Raw genomic sequence first — 14,977 nt, 5'->3', positions numbered from 1 at the left:
TCATTCACCCACCGTGTGCAGGAACATTTTCTGGCGCTGGGTGGGGAGCACACATTCAAGCACCTAAATAATTTTAAATAGCGTTAAGCACCGTGAATAAAATAAAATGAGAAAGTGAGGGTGGGTGAGGAAGGAATCACGTTCTGGCTCAGATTGAGCCAGCCCTGGCACAGCAAATGCAAGAGCGAGGAGGAAGGTTCCTGCCGCAGCTCCCACGTGGTTGAGCCTGGGAGGTGGCTCTTACAGAGGCCTTCATTCAAACATTTACTGTGCACTTAACTGTGTACTAGGCGCCCAACTGGAGAGAGCCGGGCTGCTCTTGCTGCAGGGCTCCTACCATTTAAGGTGGCAGAAGACAATAATTAAATCTGTTCAGAGTGGTAAAGGTTAAGGAGTTGATAAAATGGGATAGGTGATAATCTCTTGGGAAACGAAGGCCATCAAAATAGAGAAGTTAGGAAGGGCCCACCTGAGTTGGTGGCTGATTTAAGACCTGAAGGTGCAAGAAGGAGCTATGTGGATAGCTAAGAAAAAGCATGCTAGGTGGAGGGTACTACAGATACAGAGGCCCTTAGGTGGGATTGTGCCTGGCGTGTCCAGGAGAAGCGAGGTATAGACAGAGAGGAGATAGGGCAGGTAGGTGGCAGGAGGGGTGCCGCAGATCAGACTTGTGAGCTACAGGGAAGACCTGACTTAACAAGACGGGGACTATAGGTGGGTTATGAGTAGAGGAGCCAGGATCTGACTTCAAAGTTAACAGCCGCCCTCTGGCGGCTATGAGGGGAAAACTGACTGGTGGGAGAGGAAAGTCTGGAGCCAGGCAGGCAACAAAGGCAGAAGGAGCGAGGCTGGCTCAGATGACCTATGACCAGAGCTGAGGAATAGATATGTTGCCCACTCCCATCCCAGCAATTCAGGGACGTCCGTGGCATCCCCAGTCCCCCAACCAAGAAGCATATACACAATGGCCAAATTCATCTTTTTAATGTCAACCCATAATGGAGAATGGGGGGAGGGGCTTCTGGGCTCAGCAGCTGTGAAAGAGGAGGGGCCCCTGACACCCCCTAAGGCAGATCACTGCAAGAAGGCACTCATGAGGGGGCCTTAATGCCCCTCCTCTCTTTCTTCATATAAAAATGGAAAGGGGAAGCAGAGGTAGGCAGGGAGACCATCCCTCTAAGCCTATGGGTAGAGGACAAGATGGGAAAGGGCCCAGATGCTAGGAATGGAAGGCAAGAAACTGCTAAGCCAACAGGGGCCTGCTCACACACACCCTTCCCACCTTCCTTCCTTCTCTCTAAAGTCTGCAGTCAGGGGATAGGGGGAGGAGGTTCATGTTCTCCCTTCTAGCTGGTACGAAGTTGATAATCTGCAAGGAAACAATGGGCATGGACTGATTCAGAACTGGAGAAAGGGAAAGGAGGAACAGTCTCCCCACTTCTCCAGCCCCAGAGCCTATGATCAACCCTGCGAGGATGGAACAAAGTTGAGGATGGTGTCGAACACAGGGACTGTAACCATGGCAACAAGCCTGTTTCTAGGCCGTGAGTGGGGGTGTTTTATCCAAGCCCAGGAACTGCCCCCATTTTAAAGAAAGGCAAACATAGGCCCAGAGTAGCACGATGATGAAGATGGGGCAGGCTTAGGTGCAGGCCTATTGCATTTTGGAGCCCTCTGTGCAAGAATATATCGAAGCCCCAAGCCCATCCCCCTTCCTCTCCTTGACCCCATCATTTCAGGGAGCTGGACTGCCTTACCACCACTCTGAGTGATGTAGCGGACCCAGGGCAGCGCCTGGTAACCACTTTTCTCAATGATCTTCATGTATCGGACCTGGAAAGAAATGAAAGGAGGTGGCCCAGGCAGCAGGAAGAGGGCTGGTTGGGGTCAACGGAATATATGTGACACAACTTGGGGGAACAAGGTGGCACAAGCTGGGAGTAATGACGTGACATGGGTTGGGGCAAAGATGTGGCATGGGCAGTGGGAGTGAGGGGAAGGAAGGTGGTCCAGGACAGTAGGAAAGAGATGACACAGTGTAAAGAAATAGACATAATGCAGTTTTAGGAGGACGAGGTAGTGCAGGCCAAGGGAATAGAGAATGGCTTGCAGGTCAGAGAGGGACGGAAGTGAACAAGAGGGTGGGGAACAAGGTGGCACAGAGCAAAGTGACAGGTAGAAGGAGAGGAGACCCAAGCTGAGAGCAGAAGAGGCAACAGTGTTCTACAGAAAAAACAAGGATGACTACAGAGAAGAAGTGACCCAGGCCAGGGAACAGAGGTGACCTGAGATGAGAGGTGGACAGAGGGGAACCTGCCAAGGTCAGGGAGAAGGGCCACCACTACCCACTTCCCTCACCTGAATCCCAGAGACGGTGAAGTAGGGGATCTCAAACTTGACCCCAATGGGGGGCCGGCCCTCCTCCTCCTCCTTCTCCACGCTGGGGAGGCCAAAGTGGGCACGCATCAGGTACTCCTTGCCCCCCTGAAGGCACATGGGGACATCAAACACATTGATGGGCCTGTACACGCCGCAGGCCATCCTCACCTCAGGCCCCGGAGCACACTCAGCTCTCAGCCTATTTCACAGACAAGAAAGTAAAGGCTCCAGGCCAAGGCTCACAGCTGAAGCTTCTGACTACAAAGCCTGGCTGGCAGTTGGATGGAGGCTCTAATGACCATTTCCCATTTTTCAGGCCTTAATGCACCGCCCCCCAGATCCCAAGGACAGACCAAATCCTCCAGCAGTCAGAGGACAAGGATAACATGATCCTGCCTATTTCACAGCAAAATGAGGCCCCACAAGGGGAAGAGGTCTTACCAAGGCCATCCAGCTCAAAGAGGCAAGAGGGGGGACCCGAACCCAGGGCTGATTTCCTCCAGATGTGGGAGGGAAGCATAACTACCATGCTAGCCTGGTGGTTTACTGCCTCAGCTTAATTACCCCCCAAGGACAACCGCATGCATGCAGATATGGGTCTCTGATTGGTTCTCCACCTGGCCTTCAAGCAGTTGGGGCGAGTACTCCCCCATTCCCACCCTTCCCCAGTGCTCACCGGGAAAGACTTAATACTCCAAATCACGATGTTCTTCTCAGGCACGTACTTGGCACTGCCCACGCTGGTCTTGAAGCGTGGGGAGTCAGCATCGCTGGGCACTGGCACAGATATCTCCACACTGTTGGCCACTGATTGCTTCTTAAACTGCCCCTTGGCCTGTCCAGGGAGAAAATGTGTGGCAGAAAGAATTCACTCATGGGTTCCGCAACCATTCACTAAGAGCTTTCTATGCGCCATCTCACCAAGAGCCTCCGCAACCCTGAAGTGGGGACCACTGTCCTGTCCGATCTACCAGGGAGGAAAACAGAGGCACAGGGAAGTTAAGGCATTTGCCTGGAGACACACAGCTAACAAGTGGCAGAGCTGATAGCTGGCATTTACTGAGCCAAGCACTTATCCCTCTCACTGATTCTCTAAAGTAGGGTCCATTCCTAAGGTTCATTTTCCCAACAAGGAGACTGAGGCACAGGGAGAAAGAGCACATTGCCCAAGTCATATAGCTGGTAACTGGCACAGTAGGGGTTCAAACTAAGCCTGTGCCCTCAATCATCACATGCCCTCCTTACAAATAAATGAAGTTACAACACTATACTTATGTCTAGAGCTGTGTGACACTGGACAAGCTTTTAACACAATGATTCTAAGTGTCCTATGTGTCATAGTTAGCATTATGATTACTGCTATTATTTATTCATTTAGGGAGAGATATTTAATAGGTGGGATCAGGGGCAGAGGACCTAGAGATGAATGGTAGGGGTAGAGAGTACTTGGAAGGCACCGCTTTAATAGCCCCTTCCCCTTTCTTGCCTACAGACATGGGGACATTGAGCAACGTCAAGACCCTACCTGGTGACCATCTGCTCTGCAGCCCAGCTCCCCTGAGAACCCAAGATGAGGGAACAAAGTCAAATCTAAGGACATAGACTCTTGAGTCAAGTGGACCCAAGTTCAACATGGGGAACCTCCCCTTCTTAGATGAGTGACCTCTTAATCCCCTGTACTTCAGTTTTCCTATCTGTAAAAGAAGGTAAACTATAAGCTCTGGAGAAGCCCTTTCTTGGGGCACCAGGAAACATGCACAGGGTTGTTCATGGCAGCGCAGACCAGAGTAACCAAGAACTAAAAACATCTCATGAAAAATGGCGAGATACAGAAGATTCCCACGGTGGAGTATTCTACAGCTACAGAAGTGGATGCACTAAGCAACGACTCCTGGAATCACCTTAAAAATCAATGTTACTTGAGCAAAAGAAGTCATACACAAAATTGTACAGCCTGAGTCCACTGATATGAAGGTCAGAAACCAGCAGAACAAAATATCTGTGGTGACACATGCAGGTCACAAAATTATAAAGAAAGGCAAAGAAATAATTTACATAAAATTCAAGATCGTGATGACCTCTGGGCAAGGGGAGAGCAGGAATTGGGGGAGGGACACATGAGGGTTCAGAGGTTCTGGTCAACTACATTTGAATAAGCTGAGTAGTTTATTATTATTCTTTAAATCATATAATTACACTATGTATGTATATATGTATTTAGTAAGAAAGTAAATTAAATATGTAAGTAAAACAATTCATGTCAGATGGTGATAATAGAAGAAAAAATAGAGCAAAGGGAAGTGAGAAATGCTAAGGGGAAACAATTCTAAATAGGGAAATCAGGGAAGGGCTCTCTGAGGAGGTGACATTTAAGCAAAGAACTTAAGGGGATGAGAAAAGGAGCCATGTGGATACCTGGATGGGTGGGGGCAGAGTGATCCAGGGAGAGGGAACAGGCAGCACGAAGGCCCTGTGGGCATTGGGGGGTGGGGTGAGGTGGGAGAACCATACCTGACATGTTTGAGAACCACCCAGGAGATCAGTGAGGCTGGAGGGAAATGAGGAGCCAGGAGGGAGGTGGGAGATGAGGTTAGATTGGTGAGGGGGTTAGGGGCTAATCAAGCACTGTGAGTAACTGTCCCCCTGGCCCACCTTGACCATAATCTCCACACGGCTGTGGGAGAACTTCTCAATGACAGACTCAATCCAGATCAGTGGCTTGACCTGCAGACACAAAAAAGGGGAGTTCTGGGAGCCTCTGGAGTCAACTCTGACCCCCTGCCATGGGGCTTAGCCCTGCCTCACCTGTGTGCTGAGGCGATAGGACATGAGCTCAAAGTCGCCATCGGGTGGGATGAAGGAGATGGTGCGGTCATTGTCAAAACGAGAGAGTCGCACACACTGGTGAAACTTCACATCCTCCAGTTCCACAGACTTGTTCTTGCTCCCTGAAACTCAGAGCCAAGCATGCAGGATGACCCTGGGGACCAGAACAGTGTCTCTACCCCTACCTTCATCATCCACTACTATCATCACCCCTATTTTTCAGATGAGAAACTGAGGCCCAGAGTAGATGAGTAACTTGCCTAGTCACCCAGCTGGCCAGGGCAGAGCTAGGACCTGAACCCAGGGAATCTTTTAAATAAGACATTACTCTGTCTCCTACGATAGTCTAGAATATCAGCTCCATGAGGGCCACGATCTGTCTTTTTTTCACTGCCCTGTCCTTGTACCTGGCACTCAGTAATGGAGCAGCATTTCTTCAATGAACTAGCAGCTGCGCCGCTGGCCATGACCAGCAGAGGGTGAGTGAATGCTTATTTTAGAACTGGCTGCAATTCTCTGGGTCCCCAGATGTGGAGGTGTCTCCAGCTTCTCAGCGAGCACCTCTCCAGACACTTACGGCCAGTGAGCTCAAAGAGTACGCGGTCGTTGAGGCCGAGTCTCAGCTCGGGCATGCCAGACAGAAACACTTTGAGCTTGATGGTGCCCACGATTTCACTCAGCAGGACGCTGCCATTAGCATTGACCTGAGGATGCACATATGGGGGGGTCATCAGGTAGAGGGTCCCCTATCCTGCTTCCGGGCCATGGCAGGGGCAGGGTGGAGGTGTGGAGGCTCACCAGCAGATTGACAGACTCTATGACATCGATGAAGACCTCATTCTTCTTGTACTTGATGCCCTCAGAACGCCAGGACACAGCATTGGTGACAGTGGGTGGCACCCGTGACTTGCCCGTCTCCAGCTTGTTGCCCTGCTGCGTGATGTACCTGGCAGAGTGCACAAGCAGGTGGACCCAGGGATACGGTCCTGGCCCTCCCCGACTTCCTTCTACCTGTGGCTTCCCATTTGGCTGCCCCCATGGCCCACTCACTCCTGCAGAATCTTGCTGTCGGTGGTCTGAGGGAAACCAAAGTCCATGAGCTCATCCAGCAGCTCGTAGACAATGACAAAGTTGTCCCGGATGCTCTCCTCCTCCAGCTCCTTGAAATATTCAGAGAATACCTGGGGGCGTGGGAAACAGACACACAGAGGTGTAGCTGGTATAGCCATGGGCTGGGACCCTGCTGATCCAGCCAGCCATCCAACAAGCAATTACTGAGCACCAACTGTATACTAGTGCCAGGACATTGGTGGTAAACAAAACCCGCAGGGCCCCTGCCCTCATGGGAGAAATAAACCGGTAACAGAACCAATATAATCCAACATGTTGAGTATAATAATGAGGAAAACACAAGGTAAGTAGGAGCCCAGAAGTGAGGAGCTCCAGGAAAACTTCCTGGAGGAGGAATTGGAAGGGTTCAAAACTATTTTGTTTGTTCATTTGTTTATGGGCCATGATCCCTGCATATCTGGTGATGCCCACAGACCCACCCCAGAATAAGGTTTGTAAATGCATAAAATAAAATACAGGGGATGGCAAAATAAGTCTGTTAGATAAAAATACAACTAAGTTCATGGATTTTCTGGATTCTATCCACAGGCCCCTAGAGGTCTGAGGACCCCAAGTTAAGAGCCCTGGGAATTGGGAGGCATAGCCACAGCAGAGAACTTTTCGGTCATCAACATTCAAACACCCTCCACTCCTCATCCTGCTCCAACTTCACTGGCCTTTCTATTCCTACTAGCCTTTACATAAGCAGCCCCTCTGCCTGGGGCACTCCACCTTGCCTCAGAGAAGGCTGCTGCGTTCAGGCCTTTTTTCGAATGTAAAGCCCCCCTTCCCCCCAACACACACTATGAGTATCATGCTATGGTGAGATGAGCAAACTGGTCACTGATTTGATCTCCTCCTGTTTAATCTCCTTCACGCCCTTTAATTCCTCAGGACAAGCAAGGCCTTACTAAATCATAGCTCTGTCTTCCCTTTGCCTGGCAGAGAGGAGACAAATCACTAAGTAGTTCTTATTTGTGGAAAAATACTGAGTACTTTCTTAGTCATTGAGAATGGCATATAATAAGCACTCAATTATTTTGATTTTTATAATATTAGCAATAAGCAAATAATAATATCAAACCTTTATTGCGCACTTACTATATACTGAGAACTGTTTTAGGCACTTTAGGTGTAGGAATTTGGTTAATTTCTATGATGACCCTGAAGCAGGACTTGTTTTAACCTCTAGTTTAGAGACACAGAGAAAAGTGACTTGCTGAAGATAAGATAACACAGGGAGAGATGATTTCTCAGCAACCAGTGAGAACACAGACTGATGGGGCTTTGATGGGGGCCCTCCAGGGAGGTCAAGCAAAGCTTCCTAGGAGTGATGGATCCTAAAGGAGGTAGGCAAAACAGGTGGACAGACAGACCAGCCAGCCAATTAAAGGCTGGGACCTACCTCCACTGTCTTGTAGAGGAAGGAGTACACAAGTGAGGCATTGGCATTCTTCAGTGTGGTGGCCACCACTGCAGGCAGTGAGGTTAAGGAAAAGGTGCCATTCTAGAAGGGCTCGAGCGGAGCACAGATCCTGATCCCCCCACCCTGTCTCCCACTACTGCTCCCGAATCTACCCACCCATCCCCCAGCCTGAGCTCCCACTGATGTGCTGTGCAACTGCTATCCTCCGCCCACCCTTTCTGGGTCTGAGCTGCTGCCAGAGACCCCACCTGTGGCTGGATACAGTAGAGGTTGCTGTGTTTGATCCACAGGAAGTGGACCCGACCGTGGCTCAGCAGTGGAGCCAGGGCCCCCTCCTCCTCCCGCTGCACAAGCAGAGGCATGAAGTGCTCTATCTCACTCATGGCCACATCGCCCTTATAGTTGCGGCTGATCAGGGGCTAAGGGTGGGGAGAGAAGGTCCAGTCACCACTGGGATCTGGGGACCCTGTACCCGGGGGCATCAGATCCCTGGTTCTGACTCTACTTCTTGCCCAAGGGGCCTGAGCAAGGCTCTGCCTCTCTGTACCTTAGTTTCCTCCTCTGTGAAATGGGCATGTGATGACAGCTAATGTGTCTAGAGACCTCACTGAGGTCTAGGCCATCTTCCACTAAAGATTGGATGTTTGCTTGCTGATTTAGTTCTCACCACAATCCTGTGAGGAAGGTGTCATTGTCATCTCCACTGTACAGATGGGAAACTGAGGTAGGAAATGTCTCCATAGCAAGTGGGAACCAGGAATTGGACCAAGGTGCCCTGGCTTCAGAATTCCACTCTTGTCCAGGGCTTCATATGCACCAAATAAGTGTGGTAGTAATGATGAGAGGAAAGGACGAGAAGGAAGGAGGAAAAGAGGGATAGATTATAGAAAGAAAAATAAAGATTATAGAAAGAAAGAGGGAAAGAAGGAAGAGGGAAAAAAGATTATGCCGAGAGAGAGAGAGAGAGAGAGAGAGAGAGAGAGAGAGAGATTATGCTAAGAAGAAAAAATTTAAATAAAAAAAATAGTCAAAAGGTTATGCCCATATATCTCTCTTAACTCATTTAGCTTTGCCTGGCAGGCAATTAAGCAGTCAATAATAATAGTACCCAATTGCTGAGGTTGTTTGGCTCAGTATTTAGAACTGGGAGGGCATATAGCAGGTCGTCAAGTACCTTAGCTCTTACTATTATTATCAGGAATATTATTTCCACCACCACAATTGTTATTGCTATTGAATGACAAGATGAATGAGAAGGAACTCCAGGAGGGGACAAGGCAGGCCCAAAGGAGAATCAAGGTCCCCTTACTCCTGAGGTTTTTCCCAAATATTAATACTGTGGATGATGATGGTGATAGAAATAATTTTAATTGACTGCCTAATGTTTGCAGCAGGGCTACTGTGCTAAGTAGCTTCTACGCATACGGTTGTATTAACTGTTCTGGGGTGGGGACTTCTGTTATTACCATTACTATCAATAGAGAGATTGAGGCTCAGAGAGGTGAAGCCCCTGGCCCCAAGTAGCAGCTACTAAACAGTGGAGGTGGGATTGGACCTGGGACTCCGAGGGTTTGGAGGAGAGGTGTTCCCACGCCCCCAGGGCTTTCTAGGGCCTCCCAGCCTGGGTTAGGAGAGACTCAGCCTCACCTATCGGTCCCCCAACCCCTGTGTCCAGCCTCACCTTGCCCTTGACGTCGAGGATGAAGACCGCCGAGGCAGACATGGTGGCTGCCGGCAGACCTAGGAGGCGCGGAAGGAGGGCAGGAGAGGACGGTGGCGCCGCTTCCTTGTTCCTGCGGAAGTGCCGGCGCGCAGGTGAGCGCCCAGGTGAGCGCGTCTTAAAGGGGAGGCGGCCAGGTGAGTGGTGCTGTCGGCGGACGTGAAGACGGTTGGAGGGCTGGAGAGGCAGGGCTTCGGACCCGACAGCTGCCCCGCCTCACTATCCCTTCGCACCCAGGGGTGCTGATAGGCATGGGCCGAGATCCGAGACCATCCATCCATCCATCATCCATCATCCATCTTGTTCCTCCTCTGTCTCTCACACAAGCATGTCGCCCCAACAGGGCAGACTTTGTCCTGTTCATGTCTGTGTCCCCTGTGCTCAGCTTTGGACACTCAAAAATATTTGTGCAACTCATTCATTCTTTCTCTCATTCATACAAAAAAAAATTTATTAGTTATTCTTTCACTCAGATATTTATTCACTAGTAAATTCCTTCTCTCAGTGACAGAAACCGTGAGTTGCACTCTGAGTAGGACAAATGTCGCCGCTTTTATTATTATTCTTAATGTTGCGCTTATTCATTGCAAAAATATTTATAAGCTCCTACTATGTGACATTAAGATGTTGATAGGATGCAGAAGAGATAAATGGTTGTTATTATTTTATTATTATGACTATAAATATTATACTATTAGTTATTTAACATTTATTGGAACACCTACTGTGTGCTGGACTGGACATATGGAAGCTGCTTTCATGATGGTGATGATACTGTTGATGACGAACTCTGTGAGTGAGTATTTATTGATTGCTCTCTGTGGTGCTATGGATAGTAATATAGACAAAGCCACTCCACCGCTCTCATTCTGGGGAGGGCTAGAGACAAATGACATAGAAACCCCAAAACAAGATGGTCCCTGGAGAGGATGGGGGTAATGAAGGCAACTGAACTGGCGTTAGGGGCTTGGGGATGTGCATTAGAGAATGAATGGGGGGGCCGCGGGCAGGACGATCAGAGAAGGGAGTGACATCTGAAAATTCCCACCACAACCTAATGAGTGGGGACAACCTAAGAGAAAGAGTCCAAGTACTGGCACTAGTACTGTTTTTGTCATTTATGTGTGCTTGTCAAGAGCATGGGCTCTGGAGACCTAGCTGCTTGGGCTCGAGTCCTGGGTCTGCAACTGGCCAGCTGGGTGGCCTTGGGCACCTGGCCTCCCATCCTCGGATCTCGGTTTGCGTGTCTGTGAAATCTAGTTATTAACTGCACTCTCCTAACTAAGTTACAGTGCAGTTTGCATGGGTTCTTACGCACAACATGATGCAGACAATGCCTGGCATGTAGCTGATGCTTAATAATGTTATTGCTATTATTATTTACTATATGGCAGTTAACAGCACAGGTGCTAGGTTTAAACATTGACTCTGCCATTGGCAGTGTAGCGTAGGGTTAGTGACTGCACTCTTTGTGCCTCAGTCTCTACTTCTCTTAAATGGGCACAACAGCCATAGTGCCACCTCCACAGGCTGCGCTCACTAAGTTTCTGAGCATAACTCATGCCTGGTACTGTGACTACATTCACTGCACATCAGCGACTGTGGGCCTGGGTTCCACAGGGAAGCCTGGGGGAAAGAAGGAATAAAAGGGAAATTCAAACAGCCTGGCTGGCTGGGTGGGATTCTGCTCCACAGAGGGAGGGCGGGCGGGTCCTGGGGGCCTCCAGGGGGCGACACTCAGCTCTCTCAGGCCTCATTCCTTCTTCTGGACACCCAGCCTCAGACCTTTATCAGCTCCTGAGGGTGGAGTAGGAGCCCAGCAGGACACTTGAGGGAGAGACGAGAGGGCCCAGCCACTATCAGAACCGCCAGCTTCCTCTCTGCTGGCACTTAATAGTAACACAGTAACTACTGCAGTAGTGCACATTCCTTGGGCACTTACCTTTCAACATTTCATGTCTTTTTTTTTTTTTTTAATTTTGTTATTTTTTGCTGTGTTTGACTCTGGTCTTCCCAACTATGGTTTCCTTTTTGTCTTCTTATCTTGGAAAAAGCAGAGGCTGAGAAAGGAGAAGCCACTTGCCCAAGGCCACATAGCCTGAAGGCAGTTAAGTCAGAATTTGAATCTGAGTCATAAGAACAGGGTCCTGGCTTTCGCCTAACTGCCCTGCTGTACTGCAAGGTACAAGCATTATTATTATCACCAATAGCTCATGCCTAAGGTGCTCACTATACCCAGGTACTGCCCTAACGGGCTCCCATGCAGGAATCCTCCATGAAACGACACTTTCAGTTAGGGAAATCTATTACCTCCATTTGACTGAAAGGAAAACTGAGGCTCAGACAGTGAGTGACCCATACAAAGTCACTTGCCAGCAGTGGTAGAGCTGGAATTCTAGCCCTTCGAACCCTAAGATTTTCTGCTGGCTCTGCCCAAAAGAGGGGTGTCCTCCGTATCCATTCAGCCCCAGCTCAGGAGGTGACCCAGTGGCATTTCAAGGCCGATCCAGTGGCATTTTAGGTCCTGCCATGCCCTCCTTCCAGCCCAGGCATTACTGAACCTCGCAAGGGCCCTTCTCCTGGGGCCCTGAGATGTTCTCAGGCAGTAAATAGAACCCTAAAACCTGGGCCGGGTACCCTGGAATCTGAAACGCACGGCCTGTTTGGCTGAAAAATTTATGAGTCCAAAAGATTCAGTGGGGTCAGAGAACAGAGTATCTCTGTGTGAACAGCTGCCCCACCTCAGCTGCAACTTCCCGTGTCCCCAGGGCCTGGGGCCTTGCCCCAGTTCCTCCTAGGTGCCTAGAGCCTGCCCAGCCTCCCATCAGGGGCCCTACTTCTAGGCACCCCAATAGATCCCTTCTCTACACCACTAAAAAGACCTCTCTGAAACTCACAGCTCTTACCACCCTTCCTCATTCTCACATCCTCCACAGTTCCCCATTGCCCTAAGATACCCTGCCTGGCACAGTCAGACCTCTGCTTTCTTCTGGCACCTGACTTCTCCATGCATGCCTGCCCCTTTTTGCTTTCTCTACATCTCTCGCTGGGCTCTCAACTCTCCTCTTCAGGAAACCCTCACTGACCTCCCACGTTCTAGGTCAGATCCCTCCTCTGGTTTTTCCCAAGTGTCGCCTGTCACAGTTGTGCTGCACCCTAATTTTAAAAATCTATATATTTTTTGCTATCTATATGGAAAAGTTATTACAAAATTGTGAAGCAGAGATCTGTAATAAAAAATAGACATTTGGATTTGTTTTAACACCCAAGTAAAAATAAGTCTGAGAGAATCTTAATATAAGCCACTTGAGGTAACACATTCACATCCAAAAGATTTCAACAGGTTTATGCAGCTAATTCTTAATAGTTTGGACCCAAATATTCCAATGTATTATGAACTGGTCAGCTGTCCAAGTCTTTTCAAACCAGTCTTACCAAAATTTCTGAACAATCACAGCAAAAGCCACAGAATAATTGGAAGAATCAGATGTTTCCATGATAATTAAAACCAAGGATCCATGAGGAGTAGATCTATTTTTTAAAAACTTTTATTATGGTAAAACATATGTAAGATTTACCATTTTATTCATTTTACGTGTAGATTTTAGTGGCATTAAGTGCATTCACATTGTGTAAACATCACCACCAAAAAAATCTGTTTTTTTATCCTCTCAAACTGAAACTATCCCCATTAAAAACTAACTCCCCATCCCCCCTTCCCCAACCCCTGGCGCCTGCCATCCACTTCCTGTCTCTATGAATCTGACTCCCCTAGGGACTTCCTATAAGTGTAACCATACAATATTTGTACTTTTGTGACTGGCTTTTTAAATCTATTTTTTGAAATAGAGTTTTAGTTAGCCAAGAAAAATATAGATGGTTTCTCCCACTAAAAAAGAAAAAGAGAGAAAACATAAATTGGGAAAACTTGTCTTCTTGCCCGCCCCACTCCATCCTAGTCCCTCTAACCACCCCTGGGACATTCAGTCCTTTTTCTGTTTAGTTTCATGCAGATATATATGTGTGCGCCTGTGCGAGTGATGTTCTCTCTTTCTTCCTCATACCATACATGACTAAACACTAAACAAGGCTTGCTATTTTCATTCACCAGTAGGACCTGGAAGCCTAGCTGGGCTACACTGGCAGGGTTTGTGGCTGAGGGGTGTGGAGCACGTGTGGGTTGTGAAGTCAGCCTCCAGGAGTTCAAATCCTTGTACAGCCCTGCACTCACTGTGAGTGTGGGTAAATTAACCTCTCCGTGTTACTTTCCCCAGCTGGAAAATGGTTCTAAAAACTTTAACATAAAGCACTTAATACCTCCCCTAACGTTGAGTGAGCTCCCTACAAACATTCCTCCTTGCTCTAACTTGTGGTGACCCCTCCTTCTTCCTTAAACTATTTTAAAACTTTCCATTTTAAAAATGGCACTTGTATTAAGAAAGTCTCACAAACTGAATCCACCCGTGTAACCACAGTACTCTTTCCGGTCCCCCAGAAGCCACCTTATGGCCCCACAATTCACTACCTCCTGCAAAGACAATGGTTGATCCATGTTCTTTTATTATAGGTTAATTAGTTATGCCTGTTCTAGAACATACAAAAGTGTCTGGCTTTTTTCACTTGGCATACTGCTTCACCCCAACTCCCCGAAATTCACTCATGCTGTTGCACTTACCAAAATTCATTCCTTTTTATTGCTAAGGAGTATTCCATGGTATAGATGGGCCACAGTTTCTTGAACTACTCACCCGTTGATGGACATTTAGATTGCTTTCAATGTTTGGCTATTATGAATAAAGCTGCTATGAACACTTGTCTTCACGTCTTTGTGGGTTTCTTTTCTTTTTAAAGTAGTTTTATTTTTCTTGGGTCAATACCTAGGAGTACAATGGCTGGGCCATATGGCAGGTGCCTGTTTAACTTTATAAGAAACTGCCAGACCTTTTTCCAAGTGGTTGTATCATCTTATATTCCCACCAGCAGTGGAGGAGAGTCCCATTTGTTACAGATCCTCACCAACACTTGGTATTGTCTGCCTTTCTCATTTTAGCTATTCTGATGGGCAGGCAGTGGTATTTCATTGAGTTTTTAATCTGTATTTCCCTGTTGACTTCATTCTTTTTATCCACTGCATGCTCTTTCCTACTGTGACCCTATCACAGTGTTGTATGCATTCCTCTGTTAGTGGACATGTATGTCTCCCACATTTTTTTACAATAACTATCAAGACTGCAGGAAACACCCTTTGGCACGGATGCCGCATGCACACATGCTCGCGGTGGCAGAGAGAAATCGCACAGGGTGAACACGGTTTGGATTTAATCTCTCTGTCAAAGAACATTCTGCCCCACAGCATCTGCTCACCTGACTTGATATTAACCAAACTCAAATTTTTGCCAATTCGATTAGTGAAAAATGGCATCGTTCTGTCTGTTCACTGGCACACAGTCAGCAAACGCTGTCTATTCGATGACGGAATGGATGGATGGATGGATGGATGGATGGATGGATGGATG

The 14,977-nt window shown here is 48.2% G+C and overlaps 1 protein-coding gene across 4 annotated transcripts; it reads right to left on the bottom strand.

Annotated features, from left to right (window-relative positions):
• Positions 1 to 297: 297 nt before the first annotated feature.
• On the bottom strand, positions 298 to 9,547 carry AP1M2 (adaptor related protein complex 1 subunit mu 2). Of its 4 annotated transcripts, XM_016153583.2 has the most exons (13): positions 9,423 to 9,518; positions 8,409 to 8,546; positions 8,004 to 8,160; positions 7,721 to 7,788; positions 6,256 to 6,386; positions 6,004 to 6,151; positions 5,783 to 5,909; positions 5,185 to 5,333; positions 5,032 to 5,103; positions 3,056 to 3,214; positions 2,359 to 2,484; positions 1,758 to 1,833; positions 300 to 1,369 (listed from the first exon to the last, which is right to left on the bottom strand). In XM_016153583.2, the coding sequence occupies exons 3-13, from the start codon at positions 8,122 to 8,124 to the stop codon at positions 1,347 to 1,349; spliced, it is 1,200 nt and encodes a 399-aa protein (XP_016009069.1). In that variant the 5' UTR covers positions 8,125 to 8,160; positions 8,409 to 8,546; positions 9,423 to 9,518; the 3' UTR covers positions 300 to 1,346. The 4 variants fall into 4 exon arrangements, with proteins under 4 accessions (XP_016009070.1, XP_016009069.1, XP_016009067.1 ...); XM_016153581.2 differs by lacking the exon at positions 8,409 to 8,546 and having other exon boundaries at positions 9,423 to 9,547; XM_016153582.2 differs by lacking the exon at positions 8,409 to 8,546 and having other exon boundaries at positions 302 to 1,369; positions 5,185 to 5,327; positions 9,423 to 9,547.
• Positions 9,548 to 14,977: the final 5,430 nt, after the last annotated feature.

This window comes from Rousettus aegyptiacus, unplaced genomic scaffold (genome assembly GCF_014176215.1).
Source record: "Rousettus aegyptiacus isolate mRouAeg1 unplaced genomic scaffold, mRouAeg1.p scaffold_m13_p_16, whole genome shotgun sequence".
Classification (NCBI taxonomy): Eukaryota; Metazoa; Chordata; class Mammalia; order Chiroptera; family Pteropodidae; genus Rousettus; species Rousettus aegyptiacus.
This window is presented reverse-complemented; position numbering and strand designations above follow the sequence as displayed.

Excerpts from the sequence above, each read along its gene's own strand:
- AP1M2 (XM_016153581.2), bottom strand. The coding sequence starts at position 9,464 with ATGTCTGCCTCGGCGGTCTTCATCCTCGACGTCAAGGGCAAG. Across the intron at positions 6,152-6,255 it reads GACAGCAAGATTCTGCAGGA|GTACATCACGCAGCAGGGCA; the intron begins GTGAGTGGGCCA and ends GCACTCTGCCAG. Across the intron at positions 1,370-1,757 it reads CTACATCACTCAGAGTGGTG|ATTATCAACTTCGTACCAGC; the intron begins GTAAGGCAGTCC and ends GTTTCCTTGCAG.